At 43.4% G+C, this 26,203-nt stretch overlaps 2 protein-coding genes across 12 annotated transcripts in view; both read right to left on the bottom strand.

The window, feature by feature from the left end:
* The window catches only part of LOC124035785 (SH2 domain-containing adapter protein F-like), a 127,409-nt gene extending 109,647 nt beyond the window's left edge, over window positions 1–17,762 (bottom strand). For all 8 annotated transcript variants that reach the window (XM_046349501.1, XM_046349506.1, XM_046349504.1 and 5 more), the window contains exon 1: window positions 17,105–17,762. In XM_046349501.1, coding sequence (XP_046205457.1) covers window positions 17,105–17,509 — 405 coding nt within the window. In that variant the 5' untranslated portion in view covers window positions 17,510–17,762. The remainder of the gene's footprint in view (window positions 1–17,104) is intronic.
* A 1,559-nt stretch (window positions 17,763–19,321) lies between these two features.
* LOC124035070 (G2/mitotic-specific cyclin-B1-like) lies at window positions 19,322–24,647 on the bottom strand. 4 transcript variants are annotated; one of them, XM_046348487.1, is made up of 10 exons: window positions 24,496–24,647; window positions 21,971–22,128; window positions 21,469–21,600; window positions 21,258–21,365; window positions 20,878–21,069; window positions 20,545–20,703; window positions 20,231–20,467; window positions 19,886–20,035; window positions 19,591–19,701; window positions 19,322–19,502 (listed from the first exon to the last, which is right to left on the bottom strand). In XM_046348487.1, the coding sequence occupies exons 2-10, from the start codon at window positions 22,052–22,054 to the stop codon at window positions 19,389–19,391; spliced, it is 1,287 nt and encodes a 428-aa protein (XP_046204443.1). In that variant the 5' UTR covers window positions 22,055–22,128; window positions 24,496–24,647; the 3' UTR covers window positions 19,322–19,388. The 4 variants fall into 4 exon arrangements, with proteins under 4 accessions (XP_046204443.1, XP_046204442.1, XP_046204441.1 ...); XM_046348486.1 differs by having other exon boundaries at window positions 21,971–22,117; XM_046348485.1 differs by lacking the exon at window positions 24,496–24,647 and adding an exon at window positions 22,713–23,092.
* Between the last annotated feature and the right edge of the window lie 1,556 nt (window positions 24,648–26,203).

Raw genomic sequence — 26,203 nt, 5'->3', positions numbered from 1 at the left:
GTTTCAAGGGGCTCTTTTTTGCTGCCATAACCTTTGTTCTTAAGCTTGAAAAAATGATATCAGAACTGCAGAACTGTTTACGCTCCAGCATATGTTTACAGTCCTGTTTTGATAAATATTCATTTAAAAAGGGAGATTTAACAACAGATAACATCACACTGCCTATTGCTGAATGCTCCAACTTATCTTCAACTAGAAATACAGGACACATGCACTCAGCTCAGTTCCAGTCATCTGAAGCTAACAGCTTGGCATCAAACATTGCCACAAGGCAATTTACTAAAGCAGAACCAATTGCAACCTCTGTTGTTGACACAATACAGCCACTATCAATAAGATACTTGTATGATTCACAGATGGGAGAGGAAATCTGGTTAGGATTCAATGGAACCCGATTGAGAAGCATGATTCCACCTGGGGGCTATGTTTCTCTCAAAAGAGTGAAAAGACTGTATAGACGGAGCTTTCCCACAATACAGCTCAGCTCTTTATTACGACATCTGCTAATAGACCAGGGTTGTCGACCTGAGAATCAGCATGTGGCTCTATGGGCCTCAACAAGGACGTGGCAAACGCCAGCCCTGAATGCCTACTTAAGAGCCAGGGAAGATAGCTGCTAGCTAATCAAATGGATGTTTTCCATGAGCACCCATTGTTTTCAATCAGCCACAAGCAATAGAAGCTAGAGCAACGCTAAGTGGAGGAGAGCACTTCTCATAAAGTAAAGTCAAATCATGTTTGTCTTCTTGCAGCGGAATTAATTTGTCAGCTTTGTTTTTAGACTTATTAAAGCACTCTCAAACTCAATGTTCCGTGGATAAAGCATGTTGCTTGATTAGGAAAGACTGAAAAAAAGTGACAAATATTAAAATGGCTAGAGAAGACCTGTAGAGAAACAATTTAGAGAAAAGCACAAAGCGTTCAAGAACCTTTTCTGCTGTTCAGATTATAGATAATTAGTACGTGGTGACACTGGGTACAAGATAAAACATATTTAGACCTCCCTTCTCCCCTACGTCGCCCAAACATGCATTTCCCCAGTCATAGATGACGTGCTTTGAAGGGAGTGAGGATTTAGGAAAGAGTGCAGCACTTCAACCAGCATGCTCCCTGCGGTGAGGGGAGCCGTTCTAGCATCTCCCTTCTTTGCACTCCAATATGTTCAGACATCATTCTCACGTGTCCCTCGGTCTTTCCCCCAGTCAGACATCTGTGTTGAAAAAAAGTGTGAGCTACACTTTGAACATGTTCACCTATTTATTAGGTCTCGTTAAAGATTCAGACCACATAAAACAGGCTTCTGTAGATCTCTGGGCTGCTGCACATGTGGCGTGGCTTTTCACACGCCAGCCGGGAAAAGCCCGCTCTTTTGGCACATGGAGAAGTGGTTTAGTGCTTCATTGATCATATACTTCGCATGGGAACACTTCCAGACGTAATGACAGTGACACTGATACCCTGCAACACGGGTCAGTGTCACAGCGAGAAAAACATCAGAGCTGCATTATGAAAATGGGAGAAAAGAGAACAGCACTTGATACTTCGCCTTGAGATAAAAGAGGTACATCACACCACTGTGTGCAGTGTTCCCCTCCTCACACTTGTGAGTGGGATATAGGTTATGCACAGGCAGGGCTATTCAGACCTCACAGGACCATGTTTCCCCACACACAGGAAGGACAGCCACACTACAGTCACACTGTAAATCATATTGATGATAACAACAACAAAATCCAGAAAAACGCATGTCAAAAATGTTATAAATTGATTTGCATTTTGAGGGAAATAAGTATTTGACCCATCTGCAAAACATAACTTAGTACTTGGTGGCAAAACCCTTGTTGGCAATCACAGAGGTCAGACGTTTCTTGTAGTTGGCCACCAGGTTTGCACACATCTCAGGAGGGATTTTGTCCCACTCCTCTTTGCAGATCTTCTCCAAGTCATTAAGGTTTCGAGGCTGATATTTGGCAACTCGAACCTTCAGCTCCCTCCACAGATTTTCTATGGGATTAAGGTCTGGAGACTGGCTAGGCCACTCCAGGACTTTAATGTCCTTCTTCTTGAGCCACTCCTTTGTTGCCTTGGCCATGTGTTTTGGGTCATTGTCATGCTGGAATACCCATCCATGACCCATTTTCAATGCCCTGGCTGAGGGAAGGAGGTTCTCACCCAAGATTTGACGGTACATGGCCCCGTCCATCGTCCCTTTGATGCGGTGAAGTTGTCCTGTCCCCTTAGCAGAAAAACACCCCCAAAGCATAATGTTTCCACCTCCATGTTTGACGGTGGGGATGGTGTTCTTGGAGTCATAGGCAGCATTCCCCCTCCTCCAAACACAGCGAGTTGAGTTGATGCCAAAAGAGCACGATTTTGGTCTCATCTGACCACAACACTTTCACCTAGTTGTCCTCTGAATCATTCAGATGTTCATTGGCAAACTTCAGATGGGCATGTACAGTGGGGCAAAAAAGTATTTAGTCAGCCACCAATTGTGCAAGTTCTCCCACTCAACTCCCTCCAATGATTTTCTATGGGGTTGAGATCTGGAGACTGGCTAGGCCACTCCAGGACCTTGAAATGCTTCTTACGAAGCCACTCCTTTGTTGTGTTTGGGATCATTGTCATGCGGAAAGACCCAGCCACGTTTCATCTTCAATGCCCTTGCTGATGGAAGGAGGTTTTCACTCAAAATACATGGCCCCATTCATTCTTTCCTTTACACTGATCAGTTGTCCTGGTCCCTTTGCAGAAAAACAGCCCCAAAGCATGATGTTTCAACCCCATGCTTCACAGTAGGTATGGTGTTATTTGGTTGCAACTCAGCATTCTTTGTTCTCCAAACATGACGGGTTGAGTTTTTACCAAAAAGTTATTTGTTGGTTTCATCTGACCATATGACATTTTCCCAATCTTCTTCTGGATCATTTACATTTACATTTAAGTCATTTAGCAGACGCTCTTCCACATGCTCTCTAGCAAACTTCAGACGGGCCTGGACATGTACTGGCTTAACCTGTTAAGTCGACCCTCTACTTTTCGAACATTCTGTTAAAAATTGCGCAACATTTCAGCGCCCTGCTACTCATGCCAGGAATATAGTATATGCATTTGATTAGTATGTGTGGATAGCAAACACTCTGACGTTTCTAAAACTGGTTGAATCACGGCTGTGACTTTAACAGAGCGTGAGTTATCGAATAGCGCAGGAAAACCTGATCACTGAAAATGGAAATAAATATCCTTGCGCTTACTTCCAGGAATTGTTCAAAGTCAACCGAATTACATGAGACCGAGGTTTCAGCGCCTACAGCTACCACACGTTGTCTAGAGTCTTGTCATTTGATTCGCAATTGATTCTTGGTCTAACCGGTTCAAGGGAACTCCTTCCCTCCGTTCTCCGACCGGATGTTTTGGTCGAGCTCTCTCGGCCATGTTTTTTTCCAGACGACACCTATAGATGTTACATCGCCTCCTGGTGAATTTTATCGCTTATTAACGTGTACTAATACCTAAAGTTGCATTACAAAAGTATTTCGAAGTGTTTTGTGAAAGTTTATCGTCGACTTTTTGAATTTAAAAAAATGACGTTACGTTATGAAACGCTCTTTTTTCCGTTTATCATACAGTCTACATAGAACGATATCTAGGCTATATATGGACCGATTTAATCGAAAAAAAGACCCAATAGTGATTATGGGACATCTAGGAGTGCCAACAAAGAAGATGGTCAAAGGTAATGAATGTTTTATATTTTATTGTGCGTTTTGTGTAGTGCCGAATATGCTAATTATTTTGTTTACATTACATTGTGGTGTTACATGCTATCAGATAATAGCTTCTCATGCTTTCGCCGAAAAGCATTTTAAAAATCTGACTTGTTGACTGGATTCACAATGAGTGTAGCTTTAATTCAATACCCTGCATGTGTATTTTAATGAACGTTTGAGTTAACTAATACTATTAGCATTTAGCGTAGCGCATTTGCATTTCCAGAGCTCTAGATGGGACGCCTGCGTGCCAGGTAGGAGCAAGTGGTTAAGCAGGGGGACACGTCTGGCACTGCACGATTTGAGTCCCTGGCGACGTAGTGTGTTACTGATGGTAGGCTTTGTTACTTTGGTCCCAGCTCTCTGCAGGTCATTCACTAGGTCCCCCCGTGTGGTTCTGGGATTTTTGCTCACCGTTCTTGTGATCATTTTGACCCCACCGGGTGAGATCTTGCATGAAGCCCCAGATAGAGGGAGATTATCAGTGGTCTTGTATGTCTTCCATTTCCTAATAATTGCTCCCACAGTTGATTTCTTCAAACCAAGCTGCTTACCTATTGCATATTCATTCTCCACAGCCTGGTGCAGGTCTACAATTTTGTTTCTGGTGTCCTTTGACAGCTCTTTGGTCTTGGACATAGTGGAGTTTGGAGTGTGACTGTTTGAGGTTGTGGACAGGTTTCTTTTATACTGATAACAAGTTCAAACAGGTGCCATTAATACAGGTAACGAGTGGAGGACAGAGGAGCCTCTTAAAGAAGAAGTTACAGGTCTGTGAGAGCCAGTTTGTAGGTGACCAAATACTTATTTTCCACCATAATTTGCAAATAAATTCATTACAAATCCTACAATGTGATTTTATGGATTTTTTTTCTAATTTTGTCTGTCATAGTTGAAGTGTACCTGAAAATTACCTGCCTTTCATCTTTTTAAGTCGGAGAACTTGCACAATTGGTGGCTGACTAAACTGTTTTGCCCCACTGTATATGTGCTTTCTTGAGCAGGGGGACCTTGCGGGCGCTGCAGGATTTCAGTCCTTCCCGGCGTAGTGTGTTACAAATTATTTTCTTGGTGACTATGGTCCCAGCTGCCTTGAGATCATTGACAAGATCCTCCCGTGTAGTTCTGGGCTGATTCCTCACCGTTCTCATTGTCATTGCAACTCCACAAGGTGAGATCTTGCATGGAGCCTCAGGCCGAGGGAGATTGACAGTTATTTTGTGTTTCTTCCACTTGCGAATAAATCGCACCAACTGTTGTCACCTTCTCACCAAGCTGCTTGGCGATGGTCTTGTAGCCCATTCCAGCCTTGTGTAGGTCTACAGTCTTGTCCGTGACATCCTTGGAGAGCTCTTTGGTCTTGGCCATGGTGGAGAGTTTGGAATCTGATTGATTGATTGCTTCTGTGGACAGGTGTCTTTTATATAGGTAACAAACTGAGATTAGGAGCACTCACTTTAGAGTGTGCTCCTAATCTCAGCTCGTTATCTGTATAAAAGACACCTGGGAACCAGAAATCATTCTGATTGAGAGGGGGTCAAATACTTATTTCCCTCATTAAAATGCAAATCAATTTATAACATTTTTGACATGTGTTTTTCTGGATTGTTTTGTTGTTATTCTGTCTCTCACTGTTCAAATAAACCTACAATTAAAATTATAGACTGATCATTTCTTTGTCAGTGGACAAATGTACAAAATCAGCAGGGGATCAAATACTTTTTCCCCCTGACTGTATACTGAAGATCTGTACTTTCATGGCATGTCACGCTGGTGATCCCTTCAGAAAAAAACAGGATATTCCTGCTATGAACAATGCATTCTACATTTGTGAGGATGTTTTACCAATGCAGTTGAAAGTTAGTGACAAAAGAATGTTACACTGACAGTATGCCACAGTATCAGCTTTATGTATTTTCTCTTTATCCCTGAAGTGAGAGTCAAGGTCGCAAGTCATTTCTCTGACAAAAGCCATATGGGTCCTCAAAATATTACCAGGGAGCTACTGCGCAAACTTGTTCTGTATTCGTTTTTTTTAAAAGCACTTTCTATTCTCATTCCAAGGTTCTAGAAACCCGAGTGACACAAAACAAAACATAAACATAACGCCGAGCCAAGAGGCACGAGGCATGAACAAGAAAGCACTTTGGACAGCAGGGTAGCAAGCACTGAGGCTTACTGAGCCTGAACAGGTGCTTCTCTACTTCTAATGTAATATCACCTAACTTCAGGCCAGAAACCCAAGCGCAATGCTTCACCATCCTCCTAGTCTCACAGGAAAACCTGCTGTACTCTACCTTTTCTGTACGATCCCCTATTTTATTCCCTTTTTTAGCCAATCATAATTGTCTATGAAGAATGTCTCTTTTCAACTCTTTCAGATATCTCTGTGCATTCAAGTGTGACTAAGTCCCACCTTCTCCCCAGAGAGCCCTTATAGCACACGGAGGACCTCGGCTGGAGGGTGGCTGCCCCACATTCAGGCTCTCTTCATATTCAACAGATATTCAAGATTAACACTTGAGGATACGCTTGACAAAATCCAATTTCCTTTCTCTGCTCTCTTTCCCTCTGAAATAGATTTATGACTCTTTGAATTTAAGGAAGAGGGAGTAGTGGTTAAGTTGTGTGGCGGAATGGACCCGTTGATGGTCCACTAGAGGCATAAAAGGCTGAGGCACACGCACACACTTACAGTCATTTTGTTTGCAAGAAACAGCCTTTGGTAAATTGTGGTTTGCTATGCTAGGGAAGGACAGGAGAAAAATGACATAACTACGAAAACTAACGCTTGACATAAAAACAACAATGTGCATCCAATGGGCGTGACCTTTCGATTTGGGTGTGTGATTTATATGGAGTAGGGAAAACAAAACGAGGCAGGCCCGGGAGCCAGCTGTACATAAACAAAACAGGGAAGTTTGATGTGAGGAGGATGACTTGATTGCGGTCGGAAGCGACGTGGCCTCAGATAGCCTTTGTGTGGTGAGCGTGTACAGAGAAGGCGGCACGTCAAACCCAACAGCTCGGAGACTGTCAATAGAACTTGCAGGCAGGCAGGGTGGAGTCTGTCACCCTGCCATCGCTACGGGGCTTTCCACCTCCCATAGCAGGAGAAAGGGGAGAGAGGGAAGGAGCCTTTACACGGACTTCACTGCAGCCTGACCTGACTAGGAGGTCCCGAACAGAACACGACACCAAAGCTTTGTATTGACAGTACAATGTCACAATCACAGTACAGTTTTCTCAAGCTTACAACATGAGGAAATATTAACCCTGCCTGATTATATTTTAGCGCAGATGTGAGAGCAGAGTCCTCATACCCAGACTGTTTGAGAGTGGAGAGCTTAGCGGAGACTTGCCCAGCCCCAGTCAAAAGGGAACGTCACCAAGTTGTAAACACTTCCCGTCAGGAAGGGAGCACTTCCTTAATCCTGGAGCAACCCTCTTGTTCCTTATTTTCCACCAAACAAAAGCAGACAGTCAGTGGCCTGGTTGCTTTACCTTTGGTCCAATCACTGCACCAAGCAATTTATATGGTGTCTGAACTATATTAGGCCTAACACCTAGAGACAGAGTAATAAAACAGTGTTACATGTCATACAGTAGTAACTATAGGATATTACGGAAGGGAAAACAGCAGGGCAAACTCTCTAACCTTACCCCTAACAAGATCTGTGTCCTACGAAGCCCAGGAGAGACATCAGTGCCCATCCAGTCTACAATGAGAGGTTTGGCTAGTTCCCCAGCGGTGCCTGTGGCTATGGAGACCACAACCCCAGTGGCAGATACACACACACACACTCCAGCCTCAGCACCTGTCAGTGAGCACAGGTTATCATAGGTCAGCTCCACTGTGAAGGAAGGGCACAGACCTTAAAGAGATCCACTCTACCTCCCAGATAGTAAATAGAGAAACAGTGCAGCTTAACTCCCCTCTACACTACATCTAAAACACCATGGGATAATGCGTACGCTACACACAGAAAACCCAGCATAGGTCAGATATGGCCACCTACGTGGGGAGAGCAGCAGTGTTTGGTGTACTCAAGAGTTGAGGTTAAGGGCCGTCCTACTGTTAGCCACCAGCGGTGCGGTTAAAGGATACCAGTGCTTCACACAGGCTTTCTGCACGTGCCCTAGATGGAATGAAACCTCAGGGCTCAATTGGGTTCCTTTAAAATCAGTGTCTGACATTGTGCTCACCAACCAGGGCTTCCCTTACAGGCTCTACTACACTGCTTCATTAAAAAAAACAGTGCCATGTGTTCACAGACAACTCTCCTGACTACAGTGGCCAATAACTGCCTGCATATACAGGGCCAGGCATTATGTGACCTGTTGGGTTCACATGAACCATGCAGGTTATACAGCTGAAAGCCTAGAGAAATACACAGTGGAACAGCTACAGTAACCCTCTTTAGGAAAAAAAAAAGCGTTGGGCCAGAAACCAAAAGGTTGTTAGATCGAATCCTCGAGCTGACAAGGTAAAAATATGTTGCTATGCCCCTGAACAAGGCAGTTAACCCACTATTCCCCGGCAGGCCGTCATTGTAAATAAGAATTTGTACCTAACTGACTTTCCTAGTTAAATAAAATAAAATAAAATTGGGGGGGGGGGGGTTCCTGGCTCAAGGGAACGTCGACAGATTTTTCACCTTGTCAGCTTGGGTATTCAAACCAGCAACTTCTTGGTTACTGGCCCAACGCTCTAACCGCTAAATGCAGGTGAAGACTCCTCTTAACCCATTGTAAACCTCTAGTCATACACCATATGCTACTCAGTGGTTTGAGAATTAGGTATGCTATGAATCATTCAGCTTTCAAAAAACAGTCAATTCATGTCGTTATAAAGTTGTATAAACCTCTAGAAACAGTCCACATCAGTATCAATGGATAATCTCTTTCCTGACCAGATCAACATTTCACAACTGAGTTTTGTCCTCGTGTGATTCCTCCATGTGATCCTGTTGTGTAGTCATCTTCCCCATGCGGAATGACATCATCCTGGTGCGTTGAGGCGGGGTGTAATTAAAGTTAGCTGTGTTGGCCCAGCACCAGCAGAGCTCTAGGTTCCTTCCTCCTAAAGAACACTTCCAGGATTCCTGCCTGGGCCATAGGAATTTAGAAAGCATATCCTAACTAACTGATTCCCTGTGCAACTGTTAAGGACAGAATATGATACACCTATAAAATACCACAGAAGGGTATTGTTGTTAGGAGAGAAAAAAAACATGGCTGCCTAGTCCGCCAGGAAATGCATGACCTGTTGCTGGAATACAATAGTGGCAGTTGCCAAGGCAGCTGGGACACCTTGAATAGTTCAACAAATGGATGGCCCTCTTAGACACTTCAGAAAACAACAACATGATTGCGAACTACCCAACGGTCCTCTAACTGGACTACAAGGAGATGCTGCGCCAAAGCAATCCATCTTAGACCAGGCTCAACTGTAATTATGGGGCAGCATATCCATAGCAACCAACAACTATTTTTTTTTCATTTTCTTGTGAAACATACCCAGCGAACATAATAATAAAATGTTTTATTGATAATCTTTAATGAAAAATCGAAATGTTGTCCCCCACTATGGATCTAACCAGCTTTCAATTCCACATAGTATCGCTATCTAGGCTCTCTGGTCATCATGTACTCATACTTTTAAAAAATAAATAAAAAAACTGTGTAGTTATGTGTTCTTAAAACTCTGTCGAGCGTTAAAAGTAAAGGGTCAGCATGTTTTAACTTCTACTGTACTCTGTGCCCTCTACTCTGTTTGACTGGACCATATTCCATGTGTACCAGAAATATCCCTTTAAGAATTAAAGAGAACATTTGACCTCCCATGGGTGTTACATCGGGAAATGACTTTCACAGAGAAGACAATTAAGCAGCAATTTTACAACCCCTTTCAGGTTTGACACTTAGAAAGCAAATCCTTTCAGACTTCTTCCTTGGCGATACAGTGTAAGTAAACAGGCGTGTGTTTGTGTGGAGGTGGGAGTGGGAGGAGAAGTGCACTTCCTGTAATGCTCTGACATTCAGCTAAAGCCAGCTATCAGAACCTGTCAGCTTCCATCTGATAGTAAGAGAGACACCCACGCGTCACATGATGGACTCTGGTGCCCGTCCAGGAGGTCAGATGCCCGGGCAGTGTTTACGTTCGACATTTCTCCTATCACTACAAGGACTGGGAAAGGAGCAGAGTAGAAAACAGAACAACAAAGTGATAACAGCATTCCCTGCATTCCTGAATCAGGAATGCCAGAGTCAAGGCTTTGAGATAGTGAGGGAATGAGGAAAGGTCAGAACACCAAGCACTTCTAATGTAGAGGCCAGTCAAACAGCCTTGATTTACCCACATACACACACAGCTGCTGGAGGGAAAACACACGTTCAATCAGACCATCAAACCAGATTAGACCAGAAGACAAAGGGACGCGCGGTAAAGCATGTTTATTCCATGGGAAATTAAAGAGCGTCGGTTTAAACCCCCACGCGCTGTTGAGACGCTACTCGTAAGCTAATTACACACAACTGTCCCTTCAAGGACTCGGCTAAAGAACACCTGATTGGCTCACAGCGCCTGCTCTGATTCCATTATCTGAGATGTGATCTGGGCTGGGGAGCGTTGGGGAGGCTCAGGCAGCTGAGATGTGATCTGGGCTGGGGAGCGTTGGGGAGGCTCAGGCAGCTGAGATGTGATCTGGGCTGGGGAGCGTTGGGGAGGCTCAGGCAGCTGAGATGTGATCTGGGCTGGGGAGCGTTGGGGAGGCTCAGGCAGCTGAGATGTGATCTGGGCTGGGGAGCGTTGGGGAGGCTCAGGCAGCTGAGATGTGATCTGGGCTGGGGAGCGTTGGGGAGGCTCAGGCAGCTGAGATGTGATCTGGGCTGGGGAGCGTTGGGGAGGCTCAGGCAGCTGAGATGTGATCTGGGCTGGGGAGCGTTGGGGAGGCTCAGGCAGCTGAGATGTGATCTGGGCTGGGGAGCGTTGGGGAGGCTCAGGCAGCTGAGATGTGATCTGGGCTGGGGAGCGTTGGGGAGGCTCAGGCAGCTGAGATGTGATCTGGGCTGGGGAGCGTTGGGGAGGCTCAGGCAGCTGAGATGTGATCTGGGCTGGGGAGCGTTGGGGAGGCTCAGGCAGCTGAGATGTGATCTGGGCTGGGGAGCGTTGGGGAGGCTCAGGCAGCTGAGATGTGATCTGGGCTGGGGAGCGTTGGGGAGGCTCAGGCAGCTGAGATGTGATCTGGGCTGGGGAGCGTTGGGGAGGCTCAGGCAGCTGATGCCCACTTGAAGCAGTCATCATTCCAACACGCTCAAATATACATGTAGAGAAACGCCATGCGTGTGCAGGGCAAGACAAAGCATAGAAATGAAAGAATGAGTAGAAATGGGATGACAACCGAGATTGGCAATTGAGACAGGAATCGGTCTCAAGGACAGGAATAGAACATGTTAATGACAAAACAAATCAGCCATGGTCTCCCCGGCTGCTAATGCATCACTTGACTTTATGAACCGCTGAGTCAAACGCTGTTGAAAAGTACATGGAAGAAAAAGGAAATAACCACGCAATAAATCTGTCAAATCTAATGTCTCAGCTGGCTGTGGGACAGCTGCCTGTATTGTGTTTATGATCCTATACTGCATGATTCTACACATAGATAGTGTACAGAAACCGGCTTATGGACTCAGAGGCCCCATTCACTCAACAGCTTCCGTGGGCCATGGTGGGAACTATAACATGGCCCAAACATGGGCTGCATGGGGTCTCAAGGCCAGAGCAACCCTGGTGTCTAGGACAGTTTATGAATTCAGATTGCCACACAGCAATATATTTAGCCACATGATTTTATAAGCGAGACTGTTATGCACTATTTTTGTTTACACATTTCATAAGCTGGCATCACTTTCATGTGTCCTTGAGAAGTTAGTTAGTGCAGAGTCGAGTAGAGCAGACCATGCCAGGGGGAAGAGCGATGATGAGAGCGTTTAATTAGCTGGATAATAACAGATCATCTCCGTCTACCATGACGGTCTTGTCGTTATAAAACAGGAAAACAACAGAGGCTCTAACCTGGGGCTCTAACCTGTGGATGGCTCCTATGTGCTCGTCGTCATAAAGGAGAGTCCATGATAGAGTGCATCAGAATGGACATAATGGGGCAGGCCTAAGTCTCATGTAATCACCATACATTGATGAACTAAGGCTTTCACCCGCCACCCCACCCCACCCCACATACACAATTTGAACTGAATGAAAAAACTTTGGAGGGTTGAGATTAGACAAAACACTAGACGGTATAGACTCTGCTATTGGCAGCACAAGCATTAGATAAGCGGTTATATAATTAGCATCCACTAGTCAAGTAATTAAAACATCAATGTGGCTGGGTCTGTAACAAGACAGTGGTGTGGTCCTCTCTTCCTAGCTCTCGCTCCTCCTATAGTCAGCATTCAAACACTTCACTCCAGCCAGTACAATTGACTCGCCTATTAAGTTCCTGTATTGTGTCCATACATAGAGATTGTGAGGTCAACTATAGATCATGTTCAGTGGAAGAAATGCAATTAAGATCAGAATCCTAGCATTCTTTGATATGCTGCCACTACGTTGCAAACTGTGAAATATCTTAATAAATAACAGCTCATGTCAGAACTAGGCTGTTTGGAAGCATTATGCAACATTATCATAAGGATGAACTGCCTGATACTCAAGGCCTGTCTACACCACCCCTCTGTATCTGAACAGAGAACACATACCGTTTACCGTTTTACCAGCTGAAAATCATATGTTCCCACAGTAAGGGTGCGGCAAGGATTTTACACATCTGGGTTGTTGGTAGGGGGCAATTCCACAGTAGCAGAGTGATGCTGAGACTCCGATGTTTCACTTTGACATGTATGTCAAACAAAAACCTTTGGTTGCAAAGTTACACAAACCATACAACTCTGTGCACAAGGACTACTTTGAACAATTAACGGAAACTTTTACAAAAACACATTTACTTGAAGAACAGTGCAGTTGCAAAGTCTGGTAACAGTGACGCTTTGTTTTTGTAATTCCGTTACCAAAAGATGAAGAACAGTCATATCATCAGCTGCCATTTGACAAGGGCAGAGGCTAGTGCTATTATAATAGAAAATCCTCACCATCAAAACTGACACAAAATTATGTTGACCGTCTTCGAAAAACTTGTGTAGTACATACAGTGTAACACCTGATAAGCCTAGTTGCTTTTACAGGTAGTTCTACTAGAAAAGGAATAGGCTATTCCACATGTCGTTTCATAACCATCACACTTGGGGTCTCTCACTCTCACTACACCAATGTCAGTTGTGCATCTCAGCAGACAGACCCTACAGGGGTCTAGACAATAGATCCTTCTGGAACAGTACCTGACAACATTACCTTGGCCTGTCTGTTGGAAAAGCCAGCATGTGTAAGGTTGAAGGCCTGTGTTGCCTAGTGATTAAACTCTCGTGGGGACTGTCTGCTCTCTTTATTACTTAGCCCCCCTTCCCCCCACATTTCACCACAGTACTAAACAAAAATCCAGTCTTCTGACTTAGAATCCTTCTAACTCACCCACCCCTCACATGGATGTGATACAATTTCAGCATATCGTCATGTTCATGTTTGAGAGTGCAACATTTTTAAACCATGTTACAGAACAATCTGCCTGGCTGCCAGCTCCTCCAACATGTGCCCAGTGCAAAAGGGGGAGACAGAGGCAACAGTATTTTCCTGCTTGAGAATGCCAAAAGATCAAAATAAACTCCAATTAACAGGAGACGGCAGTAATCTGTTTAATTAGCCAACAGCAGTCAGTTGCTGTGAGGAAACAGTCTTGTTTCCTGTTTTTTAATTTGGTCAGCTCTGGAACATTGTTCATCATAAAATACAAATAACCCTGCATTGTTGAATGTGATGACAACTGCATACGAGAAACTACTTTCAGAAATTAGAAGAACATTTCTGAATAGACAAATCACTGTACAATTATTATATGGAGGTTTTTCAAGCTTGCCAATTGCCATGTTCCTTTGCTGTACGACACTGCTTACTGGCATATTTTATGACCACTGGTTGAACTGAAACAAAAAAGCTCCTATGGAACGGCAGGCAAGCACCATCAACACTGAACAGTCCGCACCTTACAACAGGAAGTGTGGAGAGAGGAAGTAACCTGTTTAAGGGACTAAGGAATTTCATAACAGAATTGTAAATGTGCAGCACTACTTTGCATACTTGCATAAGGTTTTGGCTGTGCTCTAACTAAACTACTATGATATTGTCTGGCGTAGTAAGCTTGAGTAAACAAATACCTGGCAACAGGTGATTAGTTAGTGCTTCAGAACAGGGAGTAGTAGACTTGAGTTATGCAGCATGGGTGTCGTCAGTGTTGAGAAATACTTCTGCACCTTTTCTCTCACACACACACACTTTTCCTGGGTCCTCCTCCCCTGCCTGCGCTGGAGGGAGAGGCATGTAAATTCGTAAACAGAATCACACTCTTACTTAACCTCACTTGCATTGAATGTCTCAGGTGTCTTCCAATGAACCAGTGTGTTCCTAAAAAGCAGTAGGCTTCAAGGTACACTGACTGACTGCGTAATAATTGTTCCATCTGTCTCTGGTCCACACACTATTTCTGTTGATGACAGGGACAAAAGTAGACTAGGGTAGAGATGATAGAGTTGTAAAAGTGTAGATTTTGCTTGGTGAGCAGAGAGTTGAATGAACCTGGTTTGGATTATTTGAAAACGTGCACTGGGGCACCTTCACACAGGCCCAGTTCAAAGGTGTGAGAGAACAGTGAAATATACACTGTGTACTTCTGCCGGGTTTCAACAATCCATTCCCTGTTTGAATAAGTCCCCACATGATGGAACATGTACATCTGATCTGTACACACTTCCTGGAAGCTGAAAATGCCCCAGTTCTTCCATGGCCTGCATACTCACCAGACATGTCACCGATTCAGTGTATTCGAGATGCTCTGGATGGACAGCATGTTCCAGTTCCCACAACTTCGCACCGCCATTGAAGAGTAGGACAACATTCCACAATCAACAGCCTGATCATATCCATGCGTAGGAGATAAATTGTGCTGCATGAGGTAAAAATGGTTGTCACACCAGACACTGACAGGTTATGATCCACGCCCCTACCTTGTTTTGTGACCAACAGATGCAGATCTGTATTCCCAGTCCAGTGAAGTCCATAGATTAGGGCCAAATTTATTTATTTCAATTGACGGATTTCCTTACACAAACTGTAACTCAGTCAAATCTTTGAAAATTGTTGCATGTGCGTTTATATTTTTTGTTCAGTGTACATCAAGTAGGCTCTTTTGGTTAGGGTAAATAAAATAAATGGTTATGGCCAATTTGTACCCCCATTTTATGTCACTGGAATGTTTTCGTAAAGGGATTTTATGGCATTTCAATGTTTTTTCATACTGGAAGCAGAGACATTGTAAATAAAAACGTGTTCTTAATGGACTTGCATAATTAAATAAAAATGGGATCCACGTATTCATCTGACTGGGGAAGATGATGATTAAGGGCTTCTTTGCCAACATCCAGAACAATCCCTTCACAGAAAGGTTAAGAGTTTAAAATATTGTAATAAAATTCATACTTAGAAGACCGCATGCATCTTCCCTTTCACCTACCTACATGCAGGCTACTAAACTTCTTCATCTAATGTAACCAAACGCTCAGTAAAGATTTTCATGTATTGTGCAGCTGCCGTCTGTCCGACTGACCCAGCCATTGATAAACACCTGAAAGAACTACACTGAACAAAATCCACATCTAAAAGTGTTGGTCCCATGTTTCATGAGCTGAAATAAAGGATCCCAAAAATTCTGAATACGCACAAAACTAATTTTGTACACAACTGTACTTTATATCCCCTTAGTGAGCATTTCTCCTTTACCAAGACAATCCAGCCACCTGACAGGTGTAACTTGTCAAGAACCTGATTAAACGGCATGATCATTACATAGGTGCAACTTCTGCTGGGGACAATAAAAGGGCACTCTAAAATGTGTAGTTTTGTCACACAACACAATGCCACAGAGGTCTCAAGGTGAGGGAGGGTGTAATTGGCATTCTGACTGCAGGACTGTCCACTAGAGCGGTTGCCGGAGAATGTAAATGTTCATTTCTTTACTATAAGCCGCACCCAACGTTATTTTAGAGAATCTGGCAGTATGTCCAACCAGCCTCACAACTGAACACTGCATCGTGTGGGTGAGCGGTTGTCAACGGTGTGAACATGGTGGTCGCTGGGGTTATGGTATAGGCAGGCATAAGCCACGGACAATGAACACAATTGCATTTTATCAATGGCAATTTGAATGCACCGAGATACCATGAGGCGATCCTGAGGTCCATTGTTGTGCCATTCATCCACCCACCATCACCTTATGTTTCAGCATGATGATTTTTTAAAAACCTTTATTTAACTAAGCAAGTCAGTTAAGAACAAGTTCTTATTTTCAATGACGGCCTAGGAACAGTGGGTTAACTGCCTGTCCAGGGGTAGAATGACAGATTTTGTCAGGTCGGGGATTTGAACTTGCAACCTTTCGGTTACTAGTCCAATACTCTAACCACTAGGCTACCCTGCCACCCCAGGGCACAATGTTGCATAGACCTGTACACATTTCCTGGAAGCGGAAAATACTCATACATGTCACGCATTGAGCATGTTTGGGATGCTCTGGATTGACGTGTATGACAGTGTTTGTTCCAGTTCCCGCCAATATCCAGCAAATTCACACAGCCATTGAAGAGGATTTAGACAACAATCAACAGCCTGATCAACTGGAAGGAAATGTGTTGCGCTGCAAATGGTCACACCAGATACTAGCTGGTTTTCTGATCCATGCCCCTGCTTTTTAAAAGCTATCTTTATTCCCAGTCATGTGAAATCCATAGATTAGGACAAATTCATTTATTTCAATTAACCGATGAACTAAGTAAAATCGTTCATTGTTGCATGTCGCACTTGTATTTTTGTTCAGTGTAGTCCTGCCGGTTTCAATTATCCATTCGCTGTTTGAGTAAGTCCTGACATGAAGGAACATGATCTGATCCAACACTTTTCATTTTAACCAATGCGTTTGAATAGTGAAAATGTAAATGCCCACATCACATGACTATTGAACCATCTCTTTCAATTTAACCTAGGTGGATAGATTGTAATTTAGACTTCTTCAAATGTTTTGTAGGCTATGACGGAACATATGCTACAATGTTACTGGTGTTGGATATTGGAGGGGTAGGCTAAAGGCAAAAACACTTTTTTTTAAACGTACCTTTTCTTTATTCTCATTTTCAGGAGGCGGTGACGTGGGAGATTTAACGTTCCCAACAGCAACAGCTTGGGAAACGATACCGCTGCCCGGAGCAGAGTTGCTTTTCTCGATTGTTTCCACCTTTATAAGCCGGTGCTTTGGTGACACATACTTTATGTCCGGTGACCCCCCACAGCCCAGTCCAGTTCCAAACGAAATATTTCCTCCCGTGTACGGATCTTCGAAGTCCAGTTCCTTTTGTAGTTTGTAAGCAGCAAGAATGTCCGGCTGTGCGGGGCTTGGATGTTGGTAGCCGGGCGTACCAGTCACAGCGGCGTGACAATGTCTGTAGTCCGGTTTCGGTGGCGCCGGAGGTGGTGCTTTGGTAGTTTTGAATCCTAGGTGTTCCCTGAACCATCTGGCCATGCTGCCAGTGCATTGCTCACAAGTCTATATAAATATTTCGTTTCACCTTTCCTGACAATAACCTCTTTTCCTGAGCGTTGTATTTCTATAGGTCACCTCGACTGGCTTCTGAAATGTTTCTACAGCTCGTACTCTGTCCGTGGATACTGCGCTGACCAAGAGAACACAGCCACATGTACTTTCTGATCTCCCGCAACTCTGACACTTTCGCTCTGACAGCAGAGCGCTCTTGGCTGTGGCGAGTCCTCTCCGCAACATGGGAGAGCGCTTTTGCAAGCGTGGGATACGTTTCCCTGTCCTCATACCTGAGAACATTCACTGCCACCTACCGGACTGAGGTTAATTTAGCCTACTAAATGCTTGGTTTTACTTGTAATATCCGTGAGGTCGTGACATTGTCCTTGTTTGTTTCTTAATAGTATGCTGCAGCTGTTGTAGTGGACAATTTAGTCAAAAATCCGAGCCACTAACATGTGGGATTACAAAATCTTTAAAAACGCGTGCATAACGGCTATTTAGTGATAGACCTTGGTTGGGTGTTTTGCTCATTTAAAAACAGAAGAAAAAAAATCCACAGGCAGACCTGATTACTGTAGCATATAATTGTTCCAAGGTGCAAACCGTGAACATACCAAGAACTCCATACCCGTGCTTTCCTACTTCCTGGTCACCTGTGTGCATATACATGTGAAAGTGACCATCATACAGTGCCAACTAGTGTACAAATGAAGTGCAATACAATGACAAACTGTAGACTACAACCACAAGGCCAAAAAAGTTCCTTCAATGATTAATGTGGATGAGAATCATGTGAAGTACAGGGAGGCTGCCTTCAGTACCATGGGAGTTCCTTGTCCCTCTTCATCCCCATGTGTATATGCAAGACCAAGGATTGTTCAATTACAGTACAGTTGGACTGAAGGGTAAAATGCCCTACTCATGCAAACTGCTTTCACCTCCAGATGGCCATTGAAGCCTGATCTGATTGCATTGCAAATTACCAGTGAGGAGAAAGAGGTTAGTGCAGGCACTACAGTCCTGCCACAAATCCCTCCCCTACAGCAACGTTTATCTAGACTAGAGTATTGGGCTATGCTCCCAAACAGAGGGGAAATTCTGTAATTAATATCTGTAAGATCCAGTATTTAATGAAAACTGACACTCCTAAACTCACACTGTTTGGAAATTGCATTCTGTGTACACTTGTCTGGAACTGCATCGCTGAAGGATCACTACCTCACTTTCCAACCAATGTGGAAGAATTGAGGAGCAGACTGAAGTATAGGGGCAATTCAGCATTACTTGGAGGACAATGGAACTGCATCACCACAAAACAGGCAGAGATATACTTTAAGTCTCCAAGGTCTGCTGCCCCATCAGAGGGACCTTGAGATCATGTGGTAAACTAATTGACTTTACAATCAGAGAGCAGACAAGTCTCATTTCCTTTAGATGGTGACGCATCACAGCAACAGAAGCAGTGTTTTTTTATGAAGCAATATTTAATAACTCCACACCCCCAGGCAAGGAGCACAATGTGCAGCTAGGAGTTTAACCCTGAAAAGGCCCCTGGGAGAGGCAGCAGCGCCATGCACTGAATATAGATTTTTGTATTTTCCCCTTTGCTGAAATCTTGCCATACACTTTGAAGGCGGGTGGAGTAATTCCTTTTATCCCATCAGTTTCACTTTGATCACTTGTTTTTAGTGAACCCCCCCCCCATGCAAGAGTCTGCTGTGGATGCCAATGGGGTGCTTACCATGACAACATATCACATACATTAATCTTGCTTTTTAAAATCAAGACAAGCCATTGAAAACTAAAGATTTATTAAAAAATGGTTTATAAAGTGGTAAAAACATGGGGTAAATCAGTCGTGTCAACAGTGAGAGTTGGACAGTTTGTTAATGTAGGCGTAAGCCCTGGTAGATGTCAGCTCTGGGAGACAGCTGACCCTGAGTAGCTTGACATTGTCATACTTCTGCTTGATTGACTGGAGAAAAAAAGAAGTTTCAGTTAAACATTGCCTGTGGCCCTACAGTACATCACTGGGCTAGAAGTCATCTAAAGGCTGGGCTCACCAACTGCTTCATGCTGCCATCACTCAAGCGCTCCAGCATCTTGGCAATGCATTGCATCACAGGGAGCAGAGAGACCTCTGTGTAGCCTGTGTAGTGCTGTAGGGCTGGGGTCTATGGAGCAAACGTTAAGTATCAATTCAGTGACAACAGAACAGTGTTGAAGTTGACACACATCACTTCATAACTGTAGATTTATCAGGAATCCTAAGCCAAAGAAATCTAATGGATTATGGGTTAGAAGAGTCTAGTTTCATACACTTCCCATAAGTCAAAGTATTCATTGCTCATAACTGACCCATTCATAATCAGCAGAATCATGAAGGATCCTGGATGATAAAGCAAGAGCTGCTGCAGCGGTCAGGGATGGTGGATGGTGAACTGAGGCATAGTCCAGAAGGGTCAGCTCCAGCAGGTATTTAGCCAGCCCATAACCAACAGGCTGAAGCTAGAAGATAAATGTACTGGCATGCAATATCATGTTGCCATGTGGCTCTGAACCAATGGTCACTTAAACAGCTGGTCAGCAAGTACAATTAAGGAATAAACAAAAAGGTTGTCAGCACAGCATGAAGCAAGTTGGGTGAGTTTGCGTCAGGAGAGCTAAACAATGTGTATTAGATTTTCAAATTCAAAAACTCACCTTCCCAACCTTGGAAGCTCTCCTTAGAAAGTGAACCGGTGGTGGTCGTCCCAGTTCATAGTTCAAGGCTTTCAGAATGGTAACTTCCATCAAGCGTATCTCAGCACAAGAGTAGGTGAAGTCTGTTATATGGGCAAAGTCCTTCACCACGGGAGGAGCGATTTCCTCGTACTTGGAAGCGATGAGCATCGCAGTGACACCAACCAGTTGCAGAGACTTCTTTGGCACTGGATAGTCCTGAGCAAAAGAGAAAACGATGGATAAAAAAAATAAAGTCAAATGTATCCGACCATCAGAGGAAAAACAAGCCATACCTGGAGAAAGCGGTCGATGATCCCAACAGTCATGTAGAGGGTCTCCTGGTGCAGTCTGAACTGCTTCTGGACCTGTACCAGCCAGTCAACTAGAATACTCCGCATGCTCCCAGTCACATCACAACCCTCCAGATGACATGGTTTTATAGCCATGGCAACCTGTCACACAGTAAGAGAGGGGTCTGTGGCGAGACACAGGATCTTGACTAATAATGGTTCATTTAGTGAAAAAGGGAAACCGGTGTTGCCTCTGACAACCCAAATAAAATAAAGTCACATGAAATTGAATTAGGCTCAGAACAAACGAGAGATAGTTGAAATTAGTCCCAAAACCTCCAGGTTCCTTAGATGAGCGTAAATGTCCTTCACATAGTCACTGCACAGCAAGGAGTCGCCCGTGTCTGCGGAGTCCACATCTGGGATGTTGAGCAGGGCATGTGAGAAGGCCCGTGGCACATTGAGCCCCTCATCCCGAGTAGCCTCTTGGCTCGGAGGCTGCTCAGGGGCAGCTGGAATGGGCTTGGCCTAAAGAACAACATGATATAGAGAAGTGGATGGAATTCTCTGTGAAGCTGAACTACAGACAACGAGTGCACAACATCCATGACAACTCAGATTTTAGCATATTGGATTAACATGAGACATTTACATATAGTGATGTATATCTAACTACAGCCAAGCCTGGCTTCAACCTTCTCTCCTTAGAATCTCACCTGTCTGACCAGATCACAGTTGCCAGCCCCAGTGTTCTCCTTTGAAATAACATGGACTCTTTCAGTGGCACTCTGCTTACATTGAGCTGGTTTGACGGGAACAGACGTCTGTTTCTCAGGAAAATAAAACGCAGATTATTATTCAAACGTTGTACCAAAAACTGAACCACACCGTAATTAAAATGTATTAATTGAAAAAATAAAAATTTACATTTGTTTTAATCCCTTTGGCGTTGTTGTTCAGTTTGCTTGCTACATTTCCCAAAGGCACCCTGGACCTCAGGCCATATGAGGTGGCAGGTTTTCCTGGTAAGGAAACATTCTCCTCTGACTTGGTCTGGACCTTCAATTCAACATTTAAAAGCACAATTATGAGTTTGTCCAACAGTAGCCCATCACGTGTTTTAAGTATATTTACAAATACTAAAATAGCGATGTATATTTTGGGTTAATACATGGAAGACGAGGCATTCATAATATTCTTCAATTAACCAATGGGCATAAATTAAGTGAAATGTCTACTGAACAGAAGGAAATATCCTAGCTCTTGAGAATCTAAGGCCATACACAAGGGATAGAAATAAGGCCAAATAAGAATGGTTGATTACCTCAAGATGAGACAGCCACATGACAAATTACAACATTCTTGTACCCCAGTAAAACCAATGACATATGGTTAGGCTAATAGTGAACTATCAAAGCATCAGTCATACCTTTACATTTGGAACTGCACATGTCTCCTGATTGGTAGGATTGGTCTCTTTCACAGGCAATTTGGACCTCAAGTTGTAAGGCATTGAGACAACAGGTTTTGCAGTAATAATGGTCTCTTCTGGCCTTGCTTTTCAGGTTAGGGCCGCCTATAACAGATCTATAGAATATTTATCCTTCTTCAGAACATAAAATACGCTGTACCAGCCAATCAACAAAGTTGATGGAAACCCATAGGCTAATTTATCACTGACCTGTACTCAGGGGTAGACATAAGGATATATAGTGAATCTGTCTCAATCCATTTAGTACAATGTTATGCATTTGCAACATGTGTGACATGTCACAAATTCCAATTTGTAGGGCTTAACATTAGCTAAGTGGCTAACACTAATGCTAGCTAGGTTATAAGGGTTAGTTAACATGCCAAGTAGTTGCAAAGTATCTAAATAGCAGTTCAACATTGCTAATTAACTAAAATGTTAAAGTTGTCTAATGAGATTTGAACACACAACCTTTGGGTTGCTAGACATTCCCACAAACCCTCCTTACAATTTTGCCTTAAGTAAGCTTGTCTTATGGAGCCATAACAAAATGTAACATATAATAGCATCCCAGATGTACGTTTACTATGGTACGTCTAGTCTATGACAGCAGGCAGCAATCACTAGTAGCAAACTTTGCACTGGCAGTAGCCTACTGCAGCCAAATATATGTATCCATAAATCATTGACAGTAGCTTACATGCGTTATTCTAGCAACCACAAGGAACAATAACCCGCAAAAGAACAGAGAGCGCTGGGGTTCAACTTCACTGAGATTCAATGACATTTACAGCTGCCATGTAGTGCGTTCACAGCAACAGCTGTGTTCAATGACCTTGATTAGAAATTAGACTCATGCTGCGTTCGTGTAACCACATAACACTGGGAAAGATCCAATAGAACGGCCCTCCAACTGGTAATTACTAGTTGGAAACTTCTATATAATCCTCATGCCGCGTTTAAGTACCAGTCGGAATGTTTTACTTGCTTACTGGTTGTAGTTATACACGTGACGTGCAAGTCAGAAATATAGTTTTTCTAGTTCGGACTAGCACATGAACGTGGCATGAGCGCCCACTTCTCCCATATGCTCACCTCTGACATAACCTATTAAGGAAATTACCGCGATTATAACATTTTTGGCAGTTAAATGCAAAAACAAAACATTATTTATAAAAGGCAATCTATTAAAAAAATATATGTTAACACTAATTTATTTACAAGCATGATAGCTGTACTTTCAGTTTTCTGGTTTATGCAGCTGGTTGGCCATTAACCAATTGACGTTTCTCAATGAGTTCAAAACACGCGAATCCTTTACGACGTCACAACTGGTAAATTCCCAACTCCTACTTCTTTCCGAATGCAGCATACATCCGTAATTTAAAAAACAATTATCTAGGGCTAGGCTACTTCAACTGCGCTTAGACAAGCGTCTTTTGACATCAGATATTTTTCAGAGCTGATCTGATTGGTCAAATTTGGCAAATTAGTGAAAAAATATCAGAATTGGGCTGCCTGTCTAAACGCAGCCTTCTAGCGTTACACACAGGACCAGATGACTGAACCGCGTGTAGGACAAATTCCAGTTGCCCCTGACCTCTGGGCCCCGACCCATTACAATATATTGGGCTAGTTTATGAAAATGAGATCATTAATATGATTCACAGTTTCATAGAGTATATTTGAGTAGGTCAGAGATATTTTCAGAGACCCCCTATAAATCTTTAAAAACATGTTTTTGATTGCCCTATAACTTTTACTACTGTACTTTTGAATTAGTCATTGGTTCCCTGTAACACTTGAAATGTGTTATGAATGGGTTTGCATTTAGATGTTTTCATTTATGTTTATGCTTTTGTTCTTAAGCTCCTCCATGAAGCCCCAGTGTTCACACAGATGTGAAGGTAAGTGGTTGGAGAAGTCAGAGGGAGATTACAGTACAGAGCCTGCTTTATGTTGATAGGCTTTATATCTCCTGCTACGAGAACACACAGGCATGCAGGCACACACACACACACACACACACACACACACACACACACACACACACACACACACACACACACACACACACACACACACACACACACACACACACACACACACACACACACACACACACACACACGTTGAATATCAGACTGTTTTCCTACCTACAGTACCTTGGGTATTGTCGCTGGCATTTCAGTTTCAAGTCATGCAACAACAACATACTCTCATTTAGCAAACTGAGCTCTTTGAGAAACGGGTAAACACTGCAGCCTGCAAATCTCACTCCACCCTCCACTGGTCTGACTGCATTCATACAAACAAGAAATGAGTACTGGGTCAAGTAAGGCACTGGCCACCAATATCTACAACTGCTAAGCCTACCCAGAGGCCACGGGATCTGTAACCAACTTTAATTATGTAATACAGTAATGTAAGCTGCTTAGCAGATGCTTTTATCCAAAGTAACTTATTGTGCAATGAGTACTTACATGTGTAGTATGTGTTTGTGGTCCCAGTGGGATTTGAACCCATGACATCTGCATAGCTAGCACCCCACTCTAAACATCAGTCATAAAGGCAGCGTATGGACAGTCTATATTCTCCAGCTGTCCATATTCTCCATATTCTCTGTACAAAGTCTGCCTCATGAGTCAAGTCAGGCGACTGAGGCTATGAATATAAACATGATATAAACCTGTGGTTCCAACTTCCAACCTAGCACAGCCTACATACAGAGGACAGAGTGTCATACGGGTGGCAGGTAGCCTAGTGGTTAGAGCTTTGGACCAGTAACCGAAAGGTTGCTAGATTGAATCCCTGAGCTGACAAGGTACAAATCTGTCATTCTGCCCCTGAACAAGGTAGTTACTAGGCCATAATTGAAAATAAGAATTTGTTCTTAACTGATTTGCCTAGTTAAATAAAGGTCAAATCCATTTTTTAATTATCTTTGTCCACTGTTTCCCCAGTAAAGCATCAATATTGCAATGCAGCTCTGCTCTAGTGCAGTTCATGTCTCTTATTTGATCCCACTGCAGGCGGACAGGTCCCCCACGTCCGTTTTCGCTGTTTGATTGCATTGCTTTGTTTGCTATCCCATTCCTGTCAATCAACATGGAGACCAGATAAACACAGACCATCACAAGCCAAGGGCAGAGGCAGGTGGCTCCAGCAGTTCATTCAACATCACAGTGGCTGTCACCTGTGGTCACTAGTTCCATAGAGCCACCTAGCAGGTGAGATGAAATGCAGTATTAATGTTTCCTGTTCCGTGAGGGCGGACAGGGATAGATTACTACTCTGATTCATGTGTTGTTCTCTGCCTGGGCCCAGCTGTACATAGGTATGAGAAATGAGATAAGAGTATATTCATATATAGTTTATTATGGAGTCATCTCAGATGTGTTCTATATGCAATGAAAACAGGTGTTGCTTGGCTTGACCTCCTTCTTGTGAAAGTCCTTATGTTCCTAATGTGAAATAATGGTATCGAATCGAATTGTCTGTAGCTTGAGTGTTATTCCACTAGTTAGTCAGTCTTTCTTTGTTCTCAATGTGTACTCTGTTTTCATGGGGCCACATCACAGTGCCAATGCATTATTTTAGGACCGTCTGTGATGCAGAACGTTCTGACCCAATGACTCATGGCAGGGCCCGCGATGTCCGTCTCTCAATTCTCCTCTCAGCCCTGTTAGTCTTTTATCCCATTTGACCTGATGGCTTATTCACATTTATGAAGGCCAGCTGGGTAATGGGGGTCTATATTTAGATACTGCTCTGATTATGGTTATTGATCATGTTTTCACCATTATCTGTGAGGTTCAATATGATCCATTATCTGTGAGGTTCAATATGATCCATTATCTGTGAGGTTCAATATGATCCATTATCTGTGAGGTTCAATATGATCCAGAGGCAACAATGTTCTAATGACAAAATCCTCCCATCTTCAATAAGGCTCCTCTCTTGAAGATTTGCGTGAGAAATCTCCCTCACAGTCAAATATTATTCCTGAGCCTCTCTGCAATCTAAAATGCTTCAGATGTTTGCTTTTTGAAGAGATAATCCCATATGATAGACCTAAATAGAACACTAGGACTACCTGCTGGGATGGCCTACTTCTTCTTAGGGGAATTAGGGTGCTTCTCAAACACCCTCAAAAATAATATAGGCCCTATCATATGAAAGGAGAACAGA

Source organism: Oncorhynchus gorbuscha, linkage group LG05 (assembly GCF_021184085.1).
Source record: "Oncorhynchus gorbuscha isolate QuinsamMale2020 ecotype Even-year linkage group LG05, OgorEven_v1.0, whole genome shotgun sequence".
Lineage (NCBI taxonomy): Eukaryota > Metazoa > Chordata > Actinopteri > Salmoniformes > Salmonidae > Oncorhynchus > Oncorhynchus gorbuscha.
This window is presented reverse-complemented; position numbering and strand designations above follow the sequence as displayed.

Excerpts from the sequence above, each read along its gene's own strand:
- LOC124035070 (XM_046348487.1), bottom strand. The coding sequence starts at position 22,054 with ATGCCTTACAACTTGAGGTCCAAATTGCCTGTGAAAGAGACCAATCCT. Across the intron at positions 20,704-20,877 it reads CTCATCTAAGGAACCTGGAG|GTTGCCATGGCTATAAAACC; the intron begins GTTTTGGGACTA and ends ACTGTGTGACAG. Across the intron at positions 20,468-20,544 it reads TCATCGACCGCTTTCTCCAG|GACTATCCAGTGCCAAAGAA; the intron begins GTATGGCTTGTT and ends TCTTTTGCTCAG.